Below are 25858 nucleotides of genomic sequence, written 5' to 3'. Positions count from 1 at the left end.
CTCACGATAATTTTAGAAATCCAGCTTTAGATTAGAGATGTGAGGTAAGGTCTCTTTAATATAAACGCGAATATCAATCGCTGTAAGAGCTTACCTTGTTGGCAGTATTGTTGATTCCAGCATAAAGTCTGATCAGGTTTCGTTTGTCTTGGCGGACACTTTTTGTCGCACACTGGACAACCATTCACAGGCTTGTTGTCCTACAAACAAAATGTGAATGCATTTAAAACAATTCAATTTTTCTAACTATTTTTTTTTTCTACGATATCCTTCGAAATTTTTGTTTCCTTTTATAACATTTATTTCCGACGTGCTTTTCACATTTCCTCATTATTTTTCGTATGCCGTCGAATTTTTAAACAATGATTTTAAAATAAAAGTGCTTACTGCTACTTAAATCGACGCGAGAAGTATGTCGAGCATGTTGAAACAATGAAAATTAGCATTTATAATTTGACGTTTGTTACATTGTCGTAAATATGTATTAAGTTTTACAAATGCATATATTATTAAAATTTGATTTAATCAGGTTATTTTTATTTCTTCATATATGTATAATTAAACTGATTTTACACTACATTTTTACCTGTCTTATTTATTTACACCACCACATTTTTCAAATGTAACTGTGGGGAAATTCGAAAGGAGAAAATAGACGCGTTTAATTTTTTTTTTAGGCGGAACAGTCCCGTATAAAAAAGTAAAAGAAAAAACTAGACTACATCCTAGTCGAAGCCGATATACGAAGGTCGAAAAACATATTGCGAAAGGCTCGGATTTGATGATCAATACTGTTGTCGTTTGTCATAGCGATACGTTTTTCGTAAGATATTCGGTATCTATAATATTTTACTACGCGAGCAGAAAGCGAAAAGCGAAAGTTGAATCGATTCATCCAAAAGAGTAAAAAGGGAAATTCACATAAACAGTTCGATCGACCCCCGATATTCGCCCACGTTGCGTTGGTATGTCATACGATTGTAGGTATGCAATCATTGCGTAGCTTTACGTACGCGATGCTAATACGACTGGATTGCTTCGTAAGGCACATACTGTATTATGGTAATAAAGCGTCGTGTCACCGTCGGTGCTATCATTTCTCACGACTTCATTACACGAGTTTACACAGAGTGCATTATGGGACCTCGCGCAACGCGCATTTGTTGCAAAATAAATGAAGTAATTTTCAGCCGCATCCGTTTTAGATTTCTTGTCCCTTGATAATTCACCGATAGGAAAGCTGGAGGAATCACGGCGAACAAATAAAAAGATAGAATTGTTACTTGCCCCGTCTCGGCCATCGAATCTTTCTAATAATAAATCGTCGTTTTCTATTTATAATTACATTTCACCGGGATAAAAGCGAGCTCGGAGGCACCTTACCTTTATAAAGTGCCCTCCCTTGCCAGCCTTGGCGATGGCATCCCAGTCAATGGTGTCGACGTAACAGAGCGTCGGGTTCTTCTCGAATCTCACGGATCCACGCAGAATGTTGGTCAGAGAGTGGAGACCGATTTCCTGTAGATGCATCATCTCGAATGCCACGAGGGCGTAATTGATAAAGAGAGAGTGACCCCGGATCACCGTCAGATTCGGAAACAGACGGCCGATAGTCCTCAGTCCGCTTACCCTGAAAGTGCGAGCAAATAGATGAGACCGAATCGCGGTCGTCGAATAATTCCAATGTACAAATATCGCTTCGCCAGCGATAGGAATTTAAAACGAGGCTTGATATAGCTACGCCGCCTAGTCTTACCTGTATAAAATAAGGTATCCAGTGATCTCGACCAGATCGGGGAAGCTGAGATTGGCGTAAGCCGATTGCTCCGCTCGATCGATCAAAAGAATTTGTACGAAGCCTTCGACCACCCGGCATCCTTCCAGTTTTGAGAATTGACTCACGCTATTTCTTATGTCTATACTTTGGCACACTGCAACAGAGAAAATCGTACCGTGACGGTATTAATAACGCAACAAAGACTGCGCGCGCTGTGCGATTAATAATTGCTGTACAAGTGGTCGCTGACAGCTTGATAAATTCGAAAAGACAGGTATTCAGACTTGATTATCACAATATCGTCCAAGTTAAAATAAGGAGATTAAAAAAAAAAAAAATATACGTCTACCCATGCGCAAAAAGACCTAATTTAGCCCTGAGTTACAAGATTTTATTTTATTTTAGGCTCAAGATATTTAAATTAGTTAAAACAGTGCTAGTTAAAATAACTTTTTTTTTTTAACCGTAGAAAATTTGTTCGTAAAGCTGTAATTATGAATCGATATAGGATTGATGAAAATTGTTTCACGCCTGGCCTGATAAAACAAAACCGAAAAACCGAAGTGCAATTTTAACGATAAAACGTGTTTCTCTAGTGCCGAGTCACGTCTGGCATGCGGCTGCGACAACGTGCAGCAGTCAGGCCGGTGCATTAAACTGCGGCTTGCTTCCTCAGTTTCGCTAATCGTCGTATTGGAACGAGGCGTAACGGAACGTTGTCGAGTCGACGTACTCGATTTCAACGGGAAACGCTAAAAATACTCGCCGCGCTACTAGCCGCCGTCGAAATAAACAAGAGGAGACAAGTCCCTCCACCATTATTTGCGCGCGGTTGTATCGTTGTCAGGATTACTTTGTCAAAATTATTTCGTCATAGAGACATAAACCGCGAGAAATAAACGTGTGCGCGAGTTGCTTCGAGCTCTTCCTTCGCGGAATAATTTAGTGATAAACGACGTTTCTCTTCTACGATTGCACAACATGACCGCATAGCACGAGAGGAAGTGCACAAAGCTATTTTTCCTGTGCAAAAATATTTTTCTAATGCAAATTCATCGATTTATTTGCAGCAGAGCTTTCCAAAATCGTTTTCTTGTACAGTCGAATCGAATGGTATCTTTTAAAATACTTTCGAATATTTTTATTGAATTTTAATCGTCTTCAAATCGATAAAAAAAAATTACAAATTTACTTTGCCAAGACTATAGGTCGTGTTTAAAGGTTTGCAGTACCAAAATCTAAAATAAAAATTTAAAAAATTAAAAAAAACCCAATAAGGCCGATGACAATAAAAAAATTAAATTTATTTTAAGAGCAATTGCTCAATGAATTTTTTATCGCGTCAGAAGTTATTTCTCCTAAATTGAATTATTAGAAAACTTGATTCGGCCCGAAGTAATTTATAGAAGTAGACCGAAAAAAATTATTACAGCCTAGAAATAGTAAAGAATTGACGTTATCGGTAATGATTGGCTTTCAGCATCAACGAGCGATAATCAGAGCCAAATTCATAAATTATGTACTCGAAAGTAATTGACGGCGTGTGTCGCTGTCCTTCACAAATTATCTATCTATCTATCCACGAAGTGTCTAGTCAAGAGAACATATATACATAGCAAAAGCCTTTTGCTAAGACCTGCTAGTAAAGTCGAATGTTTGGTTTTTGGCAACGTGCGCTGCCAAAACGCGTGCTCAATGCACATGTTTAAGTGCAATAAAAACGTCGACAGGTGTGCTGGTAATATTATCGCTAGACATTTGTTTTCTGTTGCTCGTTTCCGAGTTTAAAGAACCATTGGAAAAATCGCACCGACTGACGAACCGTGTTCAACCATTAATAATTTTATTCCCCCAGTTGCACATTTTACCTCTTCTGAATTATATTTAAATAATAAAGCGCAAAATTTTTCACCGTGCGCTTCTGATTACGTGACCGTCCCGCGTAAATCTTCGCCGAGGGGAAAAAAAAAAAGAGCCCTCTTTAAGAGCCGAACAAAATAACTTGTAATTTTCATACATTTTCGAAGCAAGGCTCACCGGCAACGCAGGCAGTTGCGAAGCAAGAATTAATTATTCAAACCGCATAATTATTTCATAGTGTAACATATGAGAAGGCGCAATGTTACGCCATTGCCGCGTCAAAGCTGCTGCAGAACCAGAGGTGTCGTTGGCGACGAAGCGAGACGAACCGAAGCGAGGTGAAGCGATGCCGTAGGAGATGCAAAGGTTTCATTCATAACGAATTGCACGACGCGGTGCATGCGTACGGGCAACGACGAGCGTACTATCTGCGTACGTATGTATGTTCAACACGTAAGCAGTGCACCAAGGCGGAACAACAGCAGAGTCCCAAGAATCTTCGGGCGTTGCGTTAAACCACCAAAGTTCAAATAAAAAAAAATTAAAAAAAGAGAGAGAGAGAGACGAGTGGGAGGTAACTGACTGCGGGTTTTTTTTTTTTTTTTTTGCATTATTGCGACAAAAAAAAATTAAACACACGCGGTTAAAGCACAACGCCACGTGTGTTTAAATTCTACACGCTATCTTTAGCGCGTGCATTATCTGCCTTCTAATTTTAGCCGACCTGTCGCCAATGTAATCAGTCCCCAATTACAAATAAGTATTATCTCAGGTTGACGTGCACTTCTTTCGCAAATAGTAGCGGTTAACACAGCGCAAATACGTGAATATAGATAAGCGGGGGCAAAATATGAATGACGTACGACCGGGTGTGCGTGGACGGCGTTCGATCCGCGAGGACATTCGCGGTATTTTCGATTCTCTTCTCGTTCCTCGCGAGCATGAAGCGAGCGTTGAACCAAACGATTAATTATGTAAGCGAAAAGGTATGCCTCGGGAATATCGCGGAGAAATTCGACCGTCGAACGCGCCGGGGAGGATTTAACGTGCGCTTGATCGTACATTTTTTTTTTTTTTTTTTTTTTTTTTACTTAACACCCGGGTTCTGTTTTTAAGCCAAAGTCAAGAGTCAGCGAAACGCCCCTTCCGTAAAACACCATCGATCGTATTTCGCAGCGGAAGGACTTACACGGGAGAGGAAAGGGAGGAGGCGGGAGGGGCCGCGCGACAAAATTGCAAGGTGGCAACACGTGTATCCGCGAAGTTGCACCCGGTATGCAGGCAAAGCGCGATACAAAAGAACGGTCCGGGACTCATCGCTTCTGGGTAGCCTACTTAAGGAGTTGCAACGGCCGGCGCATTCCAAACACACTGCCCAAGGTTGCTTAGCCATTCGCCTAAAGGCCGAAGCACTTTGGATGTCCTATACATAGACCGAACGCGTACCGATGCGTGTGCGCTAACACAAGCCCGCGATGCTACCTTGTGGCATTCCTCAGTCCGGCCTGGCCTGGCCTGGCCTGGCCTGGCCTGGCCCAGCCCGGTCCGGTACTTGACGATATAGCGCGACCCGCCGACAATTCCGCCTTGAATGATTCGCTACTTTGTATTCCCGATAAAGGCCGCCCCGTGCGACTCGAACATAACGAGATCTCGCTGAACGTGTTACCTTGTAGGAAGCGCGATACCTCGGAGCTAAGTGCGCTACTTTAACGCGGAGAACTTGAGCAAACACTTGACAAGACGGCGCTCTCCCTGCCCTCGAGAGGAAATTTCAGACCGTCGTCTGTAAATCCACTCCCCTTCCACCAGTTCCCAACTGTTGTTTTCGTAATTAGATTAATTGCAGCTTAAATTTGCGAACGATATTGCCAAGTGCCCATATCTTATCAGGAAACGGGGTTTTCTTTTAATCCCTCGTTAACTTAAGACGGAATATCAAATCGGAAAATTCCACGTGGATTAACAATAGTAAACAAGGAACAAGAGTATTCGCGAAGCGCCAAACGCGGAGTAATTATAAACATCAGCGTGAGATCGTTGCGGAATGTGGCTGAGTTATGCCGAGAAGTAAACTGGATATCCGAGGAAAGGCGAGTCGCCGAGGATACCCACTGCAAAATATTAAGTGCTGCGCCACTGATGACCGGTACAATATTTAAAATTGGACACGGGAATTGGTCAACGAACGAAAGGTCCGAGAGAGGACTGGTGCAGTTTATTCGAGTTGCTTTCTCGTGAATACAGAGATTGAAACTTCATCACGAGGTGGTGAATTAAAATTCAAAATTCTTTGACGTTCTGGTTTCAATATTTAACTAACAACCGGTCACTTGATGTAATTAAGCCTTCGATGTCTATTTTATTGCGCTCTTATATTATATTTTTAACGCCACTCTTTTTTTTAGTATTTTTAGTACTTTTCAGCAGTCCTATTAGGTTTTTTTTTTTTCGCATGCATTTACATATATCCATATCTATTGTACTCTTTCTCTCTCTGTCTCTATCTTTTTACATTTTGCTATAAAATTACTCTTATAGGTAAATTATTTAAAACAAAGATTAAATTAACGAATACAATTTAATTAATGGAAATATTTGAATCGCGCTGCAAACAATGGTTAAATAAATAAAGGTGCAAATTAACAATCAATAAAATTAATGAAATAGTCAAAACGGTAAAACGGTAAAATAAAACAATTAAATAAAATAATTACGAATATTCTACGCCAGTTATTTCGTGCGTTTCTTCCCTTCAGCGTAAACTCATTATGCGCGATCGACACTTTGTTGTAAAAATCCTCGGCTAAACCGGCTGCAGAGATGATGCGCAGTACGAGAGGCAAGCGGTCGTGTAGTTACGACTTACTTAATGCGGTCGAAGGAAGAAGCAACATAGTAGCTAACAAAGAAATCGTAAAAATGCAATTTAGCATATTTCATATATTTGACGCGCCGACCTCGGCGGACGGACGTCTGAAAATTAACGACGTACCCAAATCATAAATTTCGCTCAGAAATCCCCGCGATCGTTCGAGAGATAAAAGGCAAAAGCGTCATTCCACGCGAAAGATGAAACGGGCCCGCTACGCCGCTCTTAGACTTCCTATACATAGACACGTTGTCGCGGTCGATAATTCGGCCAAGGTTTCAATTGTGCTATCATATTTCCTAAAAAAAAAGAAAAAAAAAAGTAGTTCGGCAAACTGCGTAGCTTCTACAACGGGACACAACGCGATTAACCGCGCCAAACTTAACAGAACGCCGATTAATTGAATAGATAACGAGCCTTTTGTAACAAGACCCTCCGTAGATCTTATAACGTTTACGAGTCGTTGGTCACTGGTTGGCGGTGAAAATAATACGGGTAAAAATATGTCGGATAGCGCGGCCCTATAAATAGGCAAATGAGCTACGTAACGTTCATCATTTTCTCGTGCTTGTGGCTCGTTAAGTTTCATCAAAAGCCGGAAGCCATCGGCTTGGCGCCACTCGAACCCGGCTTACACAGAGCCCCGGGTAGTGTACCAAGCTATTGTGCAACTGAGCACGGTGTATCGCGGCCGTCTTCCGCGCGAAATACGTTTATAGGATAGGCCCGATGCTCTAAAAATAGCAATGTTTCGCATTTTTCTTCCTCACCTCCCCACGTGTCGCTCGTTTGAATCTCGATGAGCCTCGGACGGCGATGCAGAAACCGGCGATAAATTTATAAAACTCGTCAATGTCCCTACGTAGAATGGCACCCCCTGTAAGGCATGTCGTAAATTTATCGACGCACGCCGCGGAGTTTATGGCAGACGAACGCCTCCCGAACGAATATAACACGATGTATACGTAGCGCCAGGTGCACCACGCGCCCGGAGGTCAACGGGACCTTCCATCGTGCCTCTGGATGCCGGAAGTTACCGTCTAGACGGGCATCGCATTCTCTTTTCTGATCCCAGCCATTGCGGTGCACACGCTTGCCTCCGGGGCATTTTTGCATCGCGATTGAAATTTCTGCAAGCTGCGGCATCTCGATCCACCTCGATTTGGCGCAGCTTAAGAAAGCACCGACGTTGCTTTCTCAGCAACGCCTACGATAATTTGCTGGCGCCGGCTTTTAGGTCCGCGAGGATACGCGATATTCCGCGACACGATTCACGTCAACGCGGCTGACACGAGTTGGCGCGAATTAAAAAATCCCGCGTGGCCGTCGATCCGCTATTTGAAAGTACTTTGAGAGTACCTTCGACTTTCGCCGCGCGCGACGAAATCCGATTAACCCGCGCATTTTCGCCGTAGGCCTCAATTTGCCCGCGGTATCCTTTCGCGCCGCGTTGCGTATTACGAATTGCCGATCCGTTAGTCTGTCGAGCGAGCGGATATCGTTAAATAATGTCACCAGACGACTTCCGTCTCCGCTCACCGTAAAGAGGCACGCCACTTAATATTCGGGCTGACACGCCTTAATTACATCAAACCTTCATCGCTCCCCGCGATTCCGGGCGTTCCCTTCAGTCCCGTCCTTCCCATTCCTTTGCTCTCTCTCTCTCTCTCTTCCGCGTACAATCTCGATAACTTCTTCCCTTCGCCCCGTTCGTCGTCGGCAAAGCACCTTCCATTAAGTCGGCTAGATGCGAGCGCGGGGAACGATATTCATAGCTATTCCTTAAGGAATAAAGATTGCTTATTTATTATGCGCGTCTGTGCGCATCCGCGTATAAATAAGAAATTTTTATTCGTCAAGAAGTGGTTATGAATATCTTGAGGCAATTTGTTAAAAGCACAGGCACGTGATATACCTAAGATAGTACCGTTCAGTGGATTTAGATGAATTATACATTAATTCGCACCAATTGTGAACCTTTTAATCCAGTTCAGTCGCGACGTCCGATTCTTAAATAAAAATATGCGGATTAATACAATCCACCAGTTGCACGTGGAATTTTCCGAACGTTTCCCTCGTTTTGTACCAAATGTAAATTGTAAAAATAAAAAATAAAAATAAAATTAATAAAAGATAAAAAAAAATTAAATAAAAACGGAAAACGGCAAAGCGAATTATACGGAAATATTCGTAATTACGTGCCGTACAATAGAGATTAAGAGGAATACTTCGAGACAACCGTTATTCCGTTTTCATAACGCGAGATGCAATCGTGATATTGACGCACGTATGTATAATTAATATAATTGTGCAAAATGGTTGTTTACTTTAATTTACATTGGTGATCAATGTTAATCTACGCCACCACTGGCGGCACACGCCTACCTTGTTTACCTTATTTGAACCAAAACCAGTAGAAGAGGTAAAAGCAACGGTAACTTGCCGCTCGATTTGCCTTCCTGGCGGCAACTCGATATTATACGCGGGGCTAAAGACGGCCACCATACCGAGTAGACGGCGCGGAAAATGCACGAAAGTGTTTTCGACTTGACTCGACGACGGCCGGAAGAGGGAACGAGGGCGGGAAAAAAAAAATATAAAAAAAAAAGGCAGACGCCGTGTGGCGCAGGCTGAGAGGGAAGAGGGACTACGAACCGAAGGCATTTTGCGCATCGCATTGCGTCCCAGGAATGCCATCGGCCCTGTTGTTCTCACGACGAAGTGGCCCGGCCCTTTTTGTGGCGAAGTATGTCCGGCTACGGGTTTCGTCTTCTCTCCTTTCCTCCTCTCATAGTTCTATTTTCTCTTCGTTTTCTTTCGTTTCATATACACACACAAAATACGCCGAGCTGTACATTCTTTCTTCCGTTTTCTCTTTCCCCCCCTGGCCGCTTATTTCGTTCCTTTTATTTATTTATTTTTTTCTTTTTTATTAGCACCTCCTATTTCGAGAGAACGCACGAACATCGAATGGGGTTGACTTTTGACCAGAAAAGATCTTTCCGAGAAAAAATAAAGACGTTTTTTCCACATCTGGACACGAGACGGCATATTTTAGATACTGGATATCTATATAAAACTTCTCAAATTGATTTCAACCGACTTATCGAAATTCTCGGCATAACTTTGTAGTAAAAAAAAAAAAAGAAAAAGAAAAAAAAATTAATAATTTAAATACTATCAGCGTTATTAATGCATAGTTGTGTTTGTAGTGATAGCAACGTGAGAGGAAAAAAAAGCACTTTGAAAAAGAACATTAACTTTCATATAACCGTGCCACGTGCACGTGAGAATTTCGGTGCTACGTAAAACGAGTTTGTCGTCCTCAAAAAATACATGCTTTGTGAAAATGGATCTAGCGTTAGAAAATATTTTTCGCTACGCGAGCTTAATAAACGTATATCATTATTAAAAATTATTAAAAATTATTCCTTTTAAAAATTTGAGTTGTAAAATTCTGCTGCCCGCGATAATCTACCAGCAAATCTGACCGAGATGATCAATCGGTCATCGCACGTTCAATTGTTTTTGCCGATGGTAATCATCGTCACGCATCATCGTGTTCCGAAATTGAAGGAATGTCTGTGAACATCGTCTATATATTATGATTGACATTTTAAGACCATGTCGAACAGCATTCCAGATCGTTTACTGAGTTTCGGAACACGCTGTACAACTTTTCTGGACAATTAAGTGTAATTGAACTCTACGAGCGTAGCGCGGTATGTGTGCCCTTACAATATTTTTTACCATCGAATTTTTATTCAACGGCGAGTTCTAAAGTATATTTGTGGGATTTCAAGTTACGTTTCTTTCGACAAAGAGAGAACGCGCGATTTATTATTATCGAAGACGCTTGATATCGAAGACTTTTTGGCTTGACTCGCCGATCGTAAGAATGGAATGTAATAAATGGGTTACATCATCTCGCAGACTAACAAACCGTGGTGACTAAAGAATCGACTATCTTTTATTCTCTCGACGAGCCGTATATGCTAAATTATCATTACGAGGACGTGCACCTTAGGCGTGTCTCGCGCCGAGACGCACCGCTGCTTTATATATCGCAAAACAGACTTAACGCGTAGGCGAACTCAGACTTCTAGGAATGAACGGTAGAGTCTGAGGAGAACGGAATATAAAACCGACCGTGATAATCTCTTGGATGCAGCTCTAAAACATACTCGTTCGCGATTCGTACCTTCTCCTCGACGCCTGCGGCGTTATTTTCTCATGCGATTCTCTAACAAGCGGCCGGAATAATCCTGAATAAAATATCTCCAATAATTAATAGCCGAGTGATTTTTGCATGCGCGTATTTTCACGTGAATTTATAAAACACGCGAAACGCTGTATCGAGTACTAATCCGAATAGTTATTTAAACAATATATTTTTTTTATGACAGGAAAACCAATTTTTTACGATTGTGCGCGTTTGCATAGTATTGGCATTCAAAGAATATTGTTAAAAATTTTGTTTGAAGTTTAATAAATAAACGGTATGCTTGGACGCGTAATAAAAGTAGATTTAAATGTTAGTGATTTTTGTGAGCTGCCGACCCAAGGGACAGCTTTTACGATAACGAGTTTGTCAATCATTCCGGCAGTTGGAGTCTCGTTATACAAAACGCACATCTGCGCTCTCCTCTCGGATTACTTTAGTTATCGCCGAAGACTTATCGCTTCCTTCGAAAGGTCAGTTGTTCACATTTAAACGCGATCGCGACAAATGGAAGAAAAAAAAAAAAATTTCCTTACAGAGTTTTGCGTTGATTAGCAGTCGATTAACGGCTCGTAAAGCGATTAGAGAAACTGTTGCACCATCGCACGGATAATTTTACACGTAAACGTTATCTGCGAACGTACAAAAATGAGTATTGTCGATTCCAATTCCAAAGTCGCGTTTACTCGCGACTACGCGCCTGCCATTAATTTGTCACTTTGCTACAAGTGCGACGCGAAAAGTCCCGCATTGTCGCGCCGAGACCCGACCGATTTTGCACGCAGATTGCTAACAACGTTGACTTACATATCAACGAACGTAATCTCTCCGTGTCTTTTCAGGCGCTCGAGTGATGTGGATGCATAATTGAAGTAGGCAAATTGAAATTTATTGCCGACGGTTTAAACCAGAGTGGGAATTTTTCTTTTTCGCTAGCTTTCGAGTTTAACGAAATTTTATTATACTCGGTCATAAGAGCGATAAGTTACGTCGAGACCCGGATCTTTTTTAGAGTAAATATGCATTTCGTAATCGTGAAGTTTTAAGTGAAGAAGTTTCCGTCTGACCTGCTGCTCTGTGCTGCATTATACATGATCTAACAATACAGCTTTCACGCGCCTCTCGCTGCTTTGCTCCAAGACTCGTGAAGCTGTACGTAAACGCAAACGTAACATGGAAGTTCGACTAACGCCTACCAGTTGATCCACACTTTAAATGCACATTTTAGGATCTTTACATCCATCAATGACCGGCGAGATGTATTTTACGGACTTGAAATCTAATTCTTTTTACTACATCGTGGCTTTAAGTCGCGTGGAAGAATATGCATTGGAAATGTAAGCGGTGCTAATAATAACCTTTTTAAAATGTGAATCTACTTACATACTTAAAAAGGTAGAAATATGAGGGCGAGGGCACTTACCTCCGTCTCTGTTGCTAGGGCCGACAGCGGTGTTTTGCGCTGCTGCTAGGTCGGGTACCGCGAGTATAAGGAAAATGATCCAGAAGAGTCTCCGCCACTTGAAATCGCTGCGGAATCTCACCGCGCAAAACCACCGCACCACGTTCGAAGCACACTTCGCGAACGATCTGCCGAGCGGAGTTCTGTCGCACCTCAAAGTACGGTCGCGTCTTCCAGCGGTTGCTTCCGAATCATTCGCAGGCGAGTTGTTCTTATCGCGATGCTTTCGTCTCGACGATCGATCAATTACGTATCCGTCCCATGTCCATATCGCGTCCATCGGCTCGTAACAGTCACCCGTTTTACCGCGAAGACGCTCGCAAAGGTCACACACTGTCGTCGGCGTCGATGATGGCCGGACCGACGCGCCGTTGTCCACGTCGAACGTGCCATAGCACGACGATGGACAATGACAGTGGCAGGTGGTGGAGTCAGCTTCGGGAAGAGAGACGATGCTCGGTTCGTCCACGTTAAACGTCGCGCCGCGAAGTCTGCGCGCGTGACACGCGGCCGAAGGCCTCATCTTCATCGGAAGAGCGGAACTTCTCCTCCGATAAGAAAACACGACTCCACTTTTCCCTGCGTGGTTCAGCGCGAAAGGGGTGAAGAATCACGTCTCGCTCGCATCTCTTCGCCGTCGAGACGCGGTCCAATTTTTCCAGTCACGGCTGGGATGGCTCCTGGACGCTGGCTTTGGCTCCTTCCTACTTCGGTTCGCGAACGTACGCGCGAACAGAGAGCTCGGGCGTCAATGCGAGTGCAGACTTCGACGGCGATTGCTCGAAGAGGCGACGGAGCTTTTTTTTTTCTTTTTTTCTTTCCTCTCCCGACGTTGACCGTGACGTGTTTGTCGACGTCGGCTTCGTTTGACCCCTTCGTTGCCAAGAGACTTCGTGGGCGTACCACGAAGTGAAAAGATCGCACGCACACGTACGCGATATATCAACCGACTGCGCTGGAAGATCGGCACTACCGGCGAGTCGTCGCACTAGACAACTTCATTAATCGTACCGAATGCGCGCCAATTTGAGATTTGCCAGTTGATCTTGACACCAATCAGTGCACGTTCCTCATATCGACGATCTTGCTCTCTCGGCGATATCTAAACAGTCTATCGTCCTGGAACACAAAGAAGAACACAAAGTTACACTATGGCAGATGCCTTGGGCGTCGGTCATAACGTCGCATTCATTTTTGTGTCGTTAAACGGCTCGTTTGGCGACCTCTTTTAAAGAGAATTTCACGTTACGTTACTTCATTTAAGCTTAATTACAGAAAATGAGACACCTTGTCGCATTAATTTTCATCTTCCTTAGGAATAACGAGAGCGCGGCTGCGTGCCGAAAAATATACACGAATAAACCTCAAAAGGGAAAAATTGTAATGGCAAACTTTTTCAGGTAACACGCAGCCACCAATAAACGATCGTTATTTATAATGCATGGCGATCACCGACACCGAGCATGTTCCGTTCATACGGCCATTATATAGCAAAAAAAAAAAAAAAAAAAAAAAAAATACCGCGCAAAGATAATTTATCGTAATAATGATTACTGCGAATATCCCGCACGTCCATTCAACGAACAATTCGTGCGCGTAATAGCGTGATAAAAAAATGAACCTCATTACAGAGATGCGGCTAATTACATGACTGAACGACGGGGCAAATACAAACGTATTGGAAAATAATATCAATATCACTTTTAAGAATGTTCGGCACGGCCATATCTTATCGGACTATTCATTAACTTGTGGGAATACGCATGGCGAGAAGAGAGGGAAAGGGGGAGAGAAAAAAAAAAAATCGTTGGCACCCAAAAGATGCGTGGTCACGGACTGTCCGACAAATAAAATTGTTAATAACAAAATATCATGTTTTTACGACCGATATACATACGTAGGTGTATGTTTACACACGCATGTCCCGAACTCAATAAACGATTGCCAGTTAAAAATATTTAGTAATATCGGCAATATTTTTTCCTCAGCACACGACGACATTTGTCAGCCGATAACACATCAATTATCATGCAAATGGTCGCGTAAAGGAGTGTCATTTTTCAATTCCGCGCATTGTCATATAAATATATACTCCCTATAAAATCGCGTCCGCGAGAAAACTCTGCCCGTTTCCCTCTGTCCCGAGAATTATAGAAATTGAATGTATCGCTTTGAAATTCAATATAAAGCTTGTAAAAGAGATCGTTTTAAATTACATTACGATGCTTACTTTGTACAAGACTGCATGCGACAAAGATACGCGAGAAAGAGCCGGTCAGATGATATCTTGGGGGAGAAAAAATTGAATTTAGCCGTTTGACTAAATGTTGAACAAACGCGCTGCGGTTTCGATCGCTGGACCCGTCGCGATACATAATATGTATCTCTCGAAGGAGGAGCTTATCGAACAACGAACGCTTAGCCCGAGGCTCTCGCGGGATTTAATCAAGCTTGTTTACTCGGAGTTACATTCATCCCTTGCTATGAATTTTTTTTCCCTCTCGCCAGTCGTGATTTCGCTGCAGTTTTTCGAGGATAAATTGCACACGGCAAATTGTTTATTTAGCCCCGAAATCAATCGCGCCTATTAAAGTGGCTTATGCTAATCTCGGATAAAATGTCGCGTGGCATCGCGCGCTTATTTTCATGCGCATTTTTTAACGTGCCTCCCTATACATTTTTTATAACTTTTATCTAGCGAATGCATACCGGGTCATGACGCTCGGTGACGATATCTTTGGCCATATTTATTACGCGGTGGTGTAGTACGCGAGATAACGCGCGAACGATTTGCAAATTATCGAATAAGCCGAATAAGGGTGAATTCGAATCGATAATGCAGCTCTTTTCCGCCATAGCCACTCCGGTATCGTCGGCGTGCGCGTATAAAACTCTTAGGCGGAAAGTATATTGGCGGCAGATGTCCGAGGTTTTGCCTCGCATGTGCACCTTGCCTTCGCGGAATATTCTCCGTTACTAAACTCTTTACGGAAAGGTAAACTTTATGCTGAGAGCCGTGCCGGCCAACCAGTTGTATGTCTAAATGCAATATTCGCATTGTTTACGATGCCGACGTCGATGTGCCAAACGTAGCTTCTCATTATGCGAAAAGGTAGCGTACATATAGCCAGAAGGCACTCTAAAGCGATAAACCAAGAAATAACGAGAGAAAGAGAGTAGAAAACAGCAGGAAACGGGCTGAATAACGCATTTGATTTTTCAATGAATTATTAAAAGAAGACGTAACGAGATAAAATGAATTTCAAGTATTTTACTTCCGCTTAAAGTATCTTCTTAGAATTAAAATCAGTCGTTTGATGTACCAACTGTGCGCGCTTGGCGTGGTAATTGTTTGATTGTAGTACCTCAAAGTCGTAATCGCGCGACGTAAGCCAAGAGATTTCTCATGCTGAAACGTGTTACGCGGTGAAAATGTGTCGGGAATTGTGATTCGCCCTGTCGGCGGGACCGAGAAATGTCGCGCGGTCTCACGGGCAAGGCGGTCAAGTGGCAGCGTAACAAAAAAATTTTCTAGCGTCGCGACCGTCTCGCTCGCCCATGACTCCCGGGGTTAAGTAACGTGATTTGATTAAGCGTAAATTTCTCTTAATAATAAACGGTAATTGATTTATTGCGTATAAAGAGGGTCACGCTGTCACCCGATAATAAGATGCGTACGCTGTGGCACGCGGGATCGAGAGATCACACCTCCGCGATCACGACCCGATGGCTTCGCGCGACGTTCTTCCCGATTCACGATTCGCTGAACCCGCTTCCGATCGAGCCCGGCCCGTTTTCCGCACACCTACGTCCGCCGCCTAGCCGCGCTTCGCCCGCGAAAAACAATTAGCGTCTGCATTCCACCGGGGGAGAGAAAAAAAAATTAAAAAAAGTCACCGGAACATAGCGGGAATATCGACCTATGTAAATCGGATCTCGTCCCGAACGCGCTCAATCACTTGACTCTGCCGTGACGACGGTATCTTTTATTTACGAGAATTCCAATCACTCGTATAATCCACGATTCAACGCTACTTTATAGCGCCTCTCGGTGGGATTACAATACGACGCTGTAGAATTCGTAATCTCGGCAATTTCGGTGCAGCATTATTGCCGAGGAAAAATTGCGGAGATACGAAATTCCAAATGGGATTACATCGACGCTCAATAATTGAAAACTACTACGTGCGAGGTCGGAATGCCGCGAAATACGGTGTTTTACGCCACACGAGTATAGCCGTGTGAAAATTAGACAGTCACGCAACGCGCGCGTAGGTCCACCACCTACGCCGTCTTATTCATAGTTTTATTTGTAGTGAGCGAAGGCAAACACGTCTCGAGAATTCGCGGCTACTCGTCCTCGTATCGATAATTCCACACGTTCGAAAATGTCAAGTTACAGTTTTAAATACCATTGGGTTTCATTATTTGATAAGTTAGCGAAAGGAACGCAGGTGTGCGCGATTACTCGTGACCTCCAAACGTGCGCCTCCGAGAGAACGCTTTGCAACTTTCATCTCGTTGGAATATTTCGTTGATATTTCGATCCACGCACAAAAAAAAAAAAAAATGAATGTCAGGCTGATGTTACGTGTGTCGCGCGGCAATTTTTACCTTTTTACTTTTTAATTTTTTTTTAGCATACCAACTAGCTATAAAAAATTTCTAAAAACCTCTTTTGCAACGCGTCTACCTCGTAACGTCAGCCTTACAATCTGTTTGCAACGCGATTCGAATCAGCAAATAGTTGTTTTAATTTACCGTTCGCTCGTTTATTTTACAACAGATCGATTGCAAATCAGGCGGGTAACTCTTACCGGGAAATAGCTTGCTAAATTGCGAGACGGTAAGCAGGATAATCCGGGCGGGGATCAAGCTGACGGACGGTCGAAATAATCGAGTTCCGGACGCAGCGCGAAATCCTTTCGCACCGGTGATCGGGCCGGCGCGTCAAAACACGGAACGTCGCTCGCTCACAACCGCATCTCGCATACGTATGTGCGCCGGGCATTGTCGGCGGTAGTCGACGTTGGCACGCGAGTGTATAACGCGTGCGTAATGCGTGCGAGCGCATCGGACACGGACGAGCAACGAGGAAGGTGGACGCGCCGGGAGAAAACGACGTAGTGGGGAACCACCGAGAGCGACGTGAGACACGAAGGGGGGCATCGAAGACGAGGGTGAGGAGAGGAAGCGGGCTTCATTCACCACCGCTACTCGCCACGCCGGTTTCGACTCGCTGCGCCGTGCTCTACTACGAGGCATTCGTGCTGTCGCATTTGCAGGTTCGCCGACACCCACCCGCCCTATGTCCATCGACCGCTCGAGCAGTCCGCTCTTTGCCAAGCGCCGCACCGTAATCCGTTTAGTTGTCAATTGAGAGAAGGCGCACCGCGACTGGAAGAATGCTCGTTGCACCAGGGAAAAATCCCGCGAATCGCCCTCGGTAAAGAAATAAAGAAAAAAAAAAAAAAGAGAGATTTGTGCCGTTCACGCTCGTCGGATTGTTGTACGATTACGTAACACGTTCCCGAAAAGTTGCGAAATGCGCGTCGACCTCGCGTGAATTTTTCGCAAATCGCGCACTAGCGCACGGTGCACGCTCGGGTCGATCGATGAAAAATAACACGCGGGGCAATTGGACGCAGTTTGTAATCAAGTATATTGCAATCGCGGCGTTTACGAACAGATAGCGACGTGAGGCTAGATACCATCTCTAGGAGATACGACGGACGCGATATCCTATCTAAATGATATTTCATTCGGGAAATGGAATTAAGCGACTCCGCAAGGGCATAATGTATGTATAAAGGGACAAAAAACTGCGTGCAGCCAAGGGCGGGGTGAGCGAAAGGCGCATTTCTCCCCGCGTTCTCTTAAAGGCGCGTTTCGCAACGCGCCGAATCGCTTATCTCTCTTCCTCGTCGTCGTCTGCCAAACGCCTTCTTGTCTCGTCTCAGTCTTTTCCACGAAGACGCGCGTCTAATGAAAGGAGATCGCGATCGAGCCTCCGTTGCTGCAGGACACGGCTGGGAGACGTCCGACGCGCTATCTCCAGCCAATCCGCAGATGAGAATACTACGCGTTGCACCGGCTACGCTGTAGTACGCGACTTGCGGTTTCATCCCCGGCTGTTTATTCGCAACATTCCTGTTGGATGTCGCTCCGCTCTTGCGGCTCCACAATTACCGCTGATAACATTGTGCCTGAGATATCGCAGCCAAAGTCACTTCTAATTCCCTTTCCTTGCTCTCGCCTGGCGATTAAATCGTTCAGACACATCGCGATGACGGCGCGCTCGTCGATAAGAGGATCGACCCGCTTGCCATTTTTTTTTTACATCGGGCTTCTTTCCAGCTGACTCTTTTATCGAGCGCGCGCGCTCGCGTTCTTCTTCATTATCGCCACTTAATATGACCGAAGGATGTGTCCCTGTCACGCTTGCTGTGTCATCAAACGACACGACGATCATCAAGCGCGCAGCTTTCTAAGCGATGAATCAAACGCGTCGAGATATGAAATTAATGTCATTTATATTATAAATACTTGTTCCGCGTCGCGTTTATTTTAGTCATTTTAACTTTGAAATTTTCTTAAAGTAAGAAAATCAACAATTTTATCAATGTCAATTAGCCGGAACAAATTAGATCCGAGCGAATTAACTTCTTGCCTTTTTTTTTCTCTCCCGAGCGACGTAATTGCACAAAGAAGCGATAGGGAATTTTCTGCCACCGAGCGAGATTGCACGAGAATTAAAAGTATGCGAAGTATCTTCGTACACCGTCCGATGTTTGAAACGTGACGCTTCCTCGGTAGACTGAAGGTCACATAGCGCTATTGCTGTTACCGCTATCAATATGGGCATCGGAGATATTTTTTCTCAGGACCGACCGTGATTATATGAACCGCGATGTTTCTCAAAACAACGTTCCGAAGTGAAAACACGTTTTGGCAAACATCGAAGTCAGCGGCGAGTCCTAATCTGTAGCATCGCCGCCGCCGCCGCCGATAAAACTAACGCAACGAGATATACAACGTCTGTCTTGAAACGCGACAAACACAGTCACCTTTATCGCTGTCCAAACAGAATTACACACTTCACGTGTACGTTAAAAGAGAGTGTAGTGCGATTTCCTACTTAATTTCCACGATTTTCCGAGGCCCCTGGGAAAATCGTCCTCGTCGAATTCTCGAGATTCTAATCTAATTCCCGACGACTGTGCAGCAGTTTTTTTCATTACGCACGCAAGCTATACTGTTTATCTCGTAGATAACGGCATCGATTCATTCAGCGACACATTCATAAGTATTCATTGCAAGAATTATAAAACTGGTATAATTATTAAATTACGATGCGATAAATACGACACGCGATCCACCTAACATCCGCCGTTTCTTTCCCCCTCTTCCGTTTTTTTCCTTCGGCATTTGCATCGAAGTAAATTAGATTTGTAATAATTAGCGTAACGGCATAATGTATTTTCCGCATTTGCACGATCGACAATTGACTCTCTGGTAATTATAGAGTAACCGATCCATGAATTTTACAAGCAATTTCCTCGCAATTTTCCACAAATTGCGCGCTCGCGAAAGTATCAAGAGTGGCGAATTATTGAAATTCTCCTCATACCGCGCAGAGTCGTAATTAAATGTTTGTATAATTATTTGATATTTATATAGGCACACGTAGCATTTCGAACGCTCGCGCTTCCAGAAGTGCCGTGAAAGTAATACGTTTCAGAGTGCGCAAAAGCGTCAGCGGCTAATTTTGACTTCTCATCTTAAAGCACCGGCGACAGGATTACGAAGAAACATCGACGGAATTACGTCAGCCGGCGTCAGGCGGCACGATAAAGTACTACCGGCGTGTTTCTCGGTGGCGCCCGAACTGGCTCGCACCTGACTGTTGAGAATCGCTGCCGACCAAGGGTAGTTGACTGAACCAGGGCGTGGGTGGACGGACGAGGGGAAAAAAAAAAAAAAAAAGTAGCGGGAAGGCTAGGAAGTAGATACTACGCCGCAGTATAAGGGGCGAGCGATCGATGTGAGCCAAAACATTGCCACATGCCTGGCCGCGCGTAGTAGTACGTACAATAGATTCGCGTTCGATAATGCAATTTCTCATGGCATCGCGAGGCCACGGACAATAAGGACTTTTAAACTAGCGCGATCAATCGATCGGCCGAACGGTCCTTGATCTTGCGCGCCTTGTCTGCCGGCCTTCGAAGACCTAGCGTTATACGTGCGATTTTGATGCGCATAAAACGGCGAACGAGCGACGAAACAATGCCAAAATTCTCACGAGTTCGAGGCTTACGCTCCCGGGAGTTACGACGTCACGTTATACGACACTTAATGTGGGCGTGTGCCGAGTTATTTTATGTCGGGTCAGATAACTTTTTTTTTTCGGCTGCTGCATCACGTTTGCGTTAGATAATGCCGAATAACAGGAGAGATAAAAAAAACAAGTCGAATTCTTAACTCTTAATGTTCGCAAGATGCGAGTTCGATTATGGGTTTTTCTAGGTTCAGAAATTGGATGATAAAAGTGAGTTGGGCGAAGATTAAAGATAATCTATATTAATGGAAATGAACGCGAGTAATATACGCGCCCGCAGGTTACACTCTCCGCGATTAGATGCAGAAACAAATCAAATTCTTTCCGGAGTTAATCCGGATGTCGATCTGGCAAAGTAATGGGCAAGTAGCCGCGTAATATTTTGCGTAACGCATCGCGATATTGCGTCGCGGATCGACTCCCCGGCTCGCGGAAAGCCGTTAGAAAGCGGATCTAATGTTGATCGGAATGCGCGAGGTAATGCTTAACGAACTGCTCGACGAACGACTGAGGCTACCGACTGTATTGCCTGCGCGTACTCGAACATAAAAAAAAAAAAAAAAAAAAATAAAAAAATAAAAAAAAAAGAAACTAAAAAATTATTATTCGACAACAAAATTAACGTAGCCGTTAGAACGCTCGATAAGTATCAGCGTGCAAAATTCAGATAAGCAGGCGGTATTTTCGCGGTACCGTCAGGGTCGCCGCAAATTTAAGCGACGTGGAAAATACGCGCGAAACCGAGAAGTGCGAAAGAACTGGTATTTTCCCTGAGGGATGGGTGGGAGGGAAGACGCGAATATCGACAGCGGCTTCTATCTTTGAGAGAAAATTTATCGGCGGAAAACTCGGACGATACGAATGGATTTCCGAGTTTCGTTCACAATACGCGTGTCTATTCCGACCGCAGCCCGCCCAAGGCTGCCCCGCTCATCTATTCCGACGCACAGAGTCTCGGGGAAACCTATCGCGGCGCGTGACGAACGGACGTGTGAAACGCGCGCGCGGCTGTGCTGTCGCGATAACTCTGGAATCTCCGCCGTTCGATGAAGACAGGAGGCCGCGGGAAGCGTTTTCGCTCTACTCTGAGAAACGCAGGCCGAGTCACAACGACCGACTCTAACACGTCGGGGCGCGCAGCCGCGATACGCAGTCCGCTTTCTCTGACACGGTCCTCGAGGTATCGGTGAAAATAATATTTTTCGTGAGATAACTGAAATCAATCGCGAACTTTCCGATTCGATAGGCTCGCCGTCACACGCCGACGAGCGCGATATCGTTATTGACTCCGATGCGAAGCCGTTTTAATTATTGCCAATTCGGTATCACGGGACGATCGCTCGTCCGCTCGCTCGTTCGACACGCTCCACTTGAGGGATTGACTCTCGCGAAAGTCAATGCCCACAGTCGTCGAAAAGGAATACAAAATGCGAACTGCGTCGTCCGGTTATTGCGACGCGAGATCACGTTGGTCACAGAATTCACATTCATGCGTCTGACTGCGTGGCAATAGAGGTGAAGAGGTGAGAGAAAGAAAGGAAGAAAGAGACGAGAAAAGAACGCGTTTGCGAGTAGTCATCTTATCTAATACTTACATCGAGCGACGTGCTATCGGATGTCGCGCCCGAGGTACGCGACGAAGGGTCGCTGTCCCCGTCGTCGCTGTCTAAGTGGCCGCGAGCACGGCAGCCTCGTGTCGGTTGGACGTTAACCGTACGTCGATGCGACGCGTGGTGCATTATGCACGTCGGTGCGTAGTACGCCGCCGTCCACGCACGTCGTGGCACCTCGTGCACGTACACGCGCGCGCACATATGCGGGAAGGTGCCGCTAATAGGCGCTTAATCGAGCGAACGCGAGACCGTTCGCGTATACGATAACAAGGGCAGCATATGCGCCGCCGCCTTTTTCGCGATGCGAACTAACCATCGCGCCGCGAGGCGCCACGGCGTCGTCGGGGGTCGAACGCGGTGGGGTAAGAAAGTGCGCAGTAAGGAAAGGACGGACCCCGCCCGCCCGCCCGCCCGCTCGCCGCCATCGCCGCCACTCGTCGCTTCGAGACCGACCCTATGTGGCCTTCTAGACCGTGACGGCCGAATCTCTTTTTCGCGCAATCAATTCATTTTTTTTTTTTTTTTTTTCTACGAACAATAGGGCGAAAATCAAAAGGGAAGGGCGAATCGTCGCGCTCTCTTCAAGGGCGGATATCTCGGCGGTGACGCGCAAAGGTATCTCGAGGTAACGACGGGTTCGTTAAGGAACGCGATACGACACCGAGGAGAGCGATTATAGATGAAAGAAATCTGTTTTCGCTGACAAATTCCTAACAACGGTTTTGCGGGGGGAGGGCGGGAGGGAGAAATGACGCAATCCCGAAGCGAAGAGCAGTCGTGAGGATCATGGAGCCGCCATCCAACGGTGAGGCCGGAAACCGATCGAGCCCTCTCTATTGTTCGCGACGATCAACGGAAGAATTCGGCGGCTGGCATCCCCTCGGCTCATTAACATCACTATGCGCCATCGCGTAAGGCCGAACGTCGTATAAAGCTACATTTCACGTTTATACTTATTTTATACATACACGCGCGCACGACGCACGCTGGTTACAAAGTGCGTGCTTGCTCGATAACGCACTTCTGAAAGCCTACTTCGCGAGCTAAGGCGTCGTATTCAACGCCAAGCGGAACTTCGAAGCGGAGAACGATTCAATGATAGTGCAAGATTGCAGATATACCTGGCGCATCCCGTTGTTTGTTTGGCAAATCGTACGCGATCCGACGTATCGTTAGACGAGAGTTGAACGTACCGGAAGGCGACGCGGAGAAGGGAAAAAAGAACAGCGAGGAGCGTACAGCAGACGTTCGAGAGGCGATAATATGCTACTTTGTTAGCGAGGAAGATACAGGCACTTACGTGTACCCATTTGAGCGTTGAACGTTGAGCATCAGTCAAAAGGTACGAAATAGCACACGGCCACGTTGCTTAATGAAAATTTTAATATCAACAATATTTAAAAAAAAATAAAAAAATCCAACGAGGGAAAGAAAAAAATTTATCAAGATGAGAGCATAGAAAAAAAATGAGATAAAAATAAGCGAGAGCGGCAAGAACGCAATCATGGTAAAGTGAAAAAAGAAAATGACGGGAAACAATAAAAAGGACATATATCTCTATGAAAATATCTCTTCTACGGTCTCCCCCTTGTATCAATGAAGAAAAATAAAAGAAAAAAAAAAGAGTTGATCGGCGTCCGGTAAAAAAAAATTTGCGATAAATGGCGATCGTTAACGTTCCGACAATCGGCGTTGGATCGCAGAGATCCGCGGTACGGCGTGGCGAAATGCGCGGGTGGTTTTAGATCCGCCCGCCGTTCCTAAGATGCACACATGCGCCTCGAGTGAAATATAGTTCCTGGAAAGTACGTGCGGCAAACATACGCACGCGTGTCGGGACATGTGTAAATCGCACGTAGCTAACATTAGAGCAGTTTGCGTGTTTAACAACGGGCTTCGATGGAAAAAGGGTGCGCGACGACATCGCCGGCGATGCCTCTCTTCTCGTTGCAACGCCGTGTCTGAAAAACCGGAGAAAGAGAGGCCCCCCACTCGCCGTTGGACAGTCGAGACCCCCGGTTGAGCGCTGCGCGGAATGCGGTTTACATTCCGGCGTCTATGTAGGTAAAACGGGCACGGGCAATCGAGATGAGAGCGCGCGAGACGCGCGCGCCCGCGATGCTACCCATGAACGGAGTCATTCTTGCGTGAAAACGCTGTTTTAGCACCGGCCGAATTAGTATTTAAAAACACCTTTCGCTCACGTAATACGGTTTTTAAGCTGAAGCGCGGTTCGCCCAGCGCTTTCGGTGAACGCAAACTGGGTTAATTATATTCAAACTGATGAGTTTAGATTAGCATAGCGATAAGGGCAAACAATAAGCATCGAGCGTTACGAAAAAAAAAAAAAAAATGTGCCGTTGCGTCAAGATAAAATCGCCGCGATCGAAGGAGTGTCACGTTTCCGCGGAGCGCGAAGGAGAGGTTTCCTACCTTTGTATTCATTAAATTTAAGCATCGGCAAACATTCAATTACGTTTCGCACAATCTTGAGAGAAAAAGAGAGCTTCCCTCCCGAGTATTCGACCTAGTTATTATACTGTCTTAAAGTTCAAAGCGTCAGCTTTTTTCCTTCCTCTCAACGTCCAATCTCGTCTTAATTGCGCGATAATGCGTGTTCAAATAACACTAATTGCGATCGCTAATTGCTTCGTGCCGGGGTGTTTGCGCGCGGCGGTTATTGCAAAACGACACACCGCGCTCGCGCGATCTCTTGTTCGGAAACAAAACCATGGGAGATGACACGGTTGACAAGCAACGACAGTATTACTAGCTAATTAACAAATTAGCGAGCGAGTTAAGATCCGATCTTTAAGCGCTCGCGCCACCCAGTCACGCTCGTAATACCCCGCCGCACAGATCCACGAGGGTAATTAGATTTTCTATGCCAAACGAGCAGCGCGCATTCACGCTCGAATAGAAAGTCGAAATCCTGAAAAAGCGAACAAGGACGCGCGCAACACGTTAACTGTGATAAGAAAAACGCGGCTACCGGTACCAAAAAGAAGCACGACGCGCGACGGCTTTACGCTCGACGGAATATATGTATAAGAGATTGCAACAGAGAGTAAACGGGACACGGAAAGGAGAGACGGAGAGGGATGCATTTCGTTGTCGGCGAGAATGCACCGTCGCGCTATGGAAACGCGCGATTTCAGCATGTTTATCGACAACTCCGTGACAATCTTGAGCAATCGTCGATACTCGCGGGAAATTAGCTATTGAAATTATTCGCGCTCGCCGCGCAAGATACGGCGCGATATCCCGCGAATCGGGCTTTCCACCTTCGGTTCGCGTCGACGGGGGATACGTTTCAGATCGGCCAGTTCCTCTCGATTGCGAGACGCGTCATAAAACCGTCGACGACGATATTCGGAGCCGTCCGACTCCCCTTAGCATAACAATGCCGGCCAATCTGTTCTATTGGGCGCATGTGCCCTTGGTACGCGTTAATAGCGCAACAGCGGCGGTGACATTCCGTGCCATCGGCGTAGTACTTTTGCTCGGGGAACGAACGGAGCTATCCAATTACGATACGACGACACAGCCGGGCTAGACACTATCGTTCGTTTCTGCGCAACGCTCGCAATTAGAACGCCTCGGGAACCGTGCGCGGGGTTAACAATCGAAAGGATTTTTTTCCGTTTTTTTTTTTTTGATTGTTTAAACGTTATCGATACGGAACAATAGCCGGCGGGCTCGCCTTTGATGGGA

General features: G+C 45.2%; 1 protein-coding gene across 2 annotated transcripts in view; it reads right to left on the bottom strand.

The window, feature by feature from the left end:
• Window positions 1–25858, bottom strand: part of Inr-2 (insulin-like receptor-like) — a 36356-nt gene that overhangs the window by 7949 nt on the left and 2549 nt on the right. Inside the window, exons 1-5 of one of the 2 annotated variants that reach the window (XM_070675137.1) lie at window positions 22127–22442; window positions 12155–13312; window positions 1757–1931; window positions 1384–1630; window positions 95–200 (exon numbers count right to left, since the gene is read on the bottom strand). In XM_070675137.1, the coding sequence (XP_070531238.1) occupies window positions 95–200; window positions 1384–1630; window positions 1757–1931; window positions 12155–12722 (1096 nt within the window). In that variant the 5' untranslated portion in view covers window positions 12723–13312; window positions 22127–22442. Of the gene's footprint in view, window positions 1–94; window positions 201–1383; window positions 1631–1756; window positions 1932–12154; window positions 13313–22126; window positions 22443–25858 lie in introns of those variants that run through there. The other variant, XM_070675136.1, reaches the window with a different exon arrangement.

The sequence above is a fragment of the Cardiocondyla obscurior genome, linkage group LG03 (genome assembly GCF_019399895.1).
Source record: "Cardiocondyla obscurior isolate alpha-2009 linkage group LG03, Cobs3.1, whole genome shotgun sequence".
Lineage (NCBI taxonomy): Eukaryota > Metazoa > Arthropoda > Insecta > Hymenoptera > Formicidae > Cardiocondyla > Cardiocondyla obscurior.
Note: the sequence above shows the minus strand (reverse complement) of the source record. Positions and strands in the feature narration are given on the sequence as shown.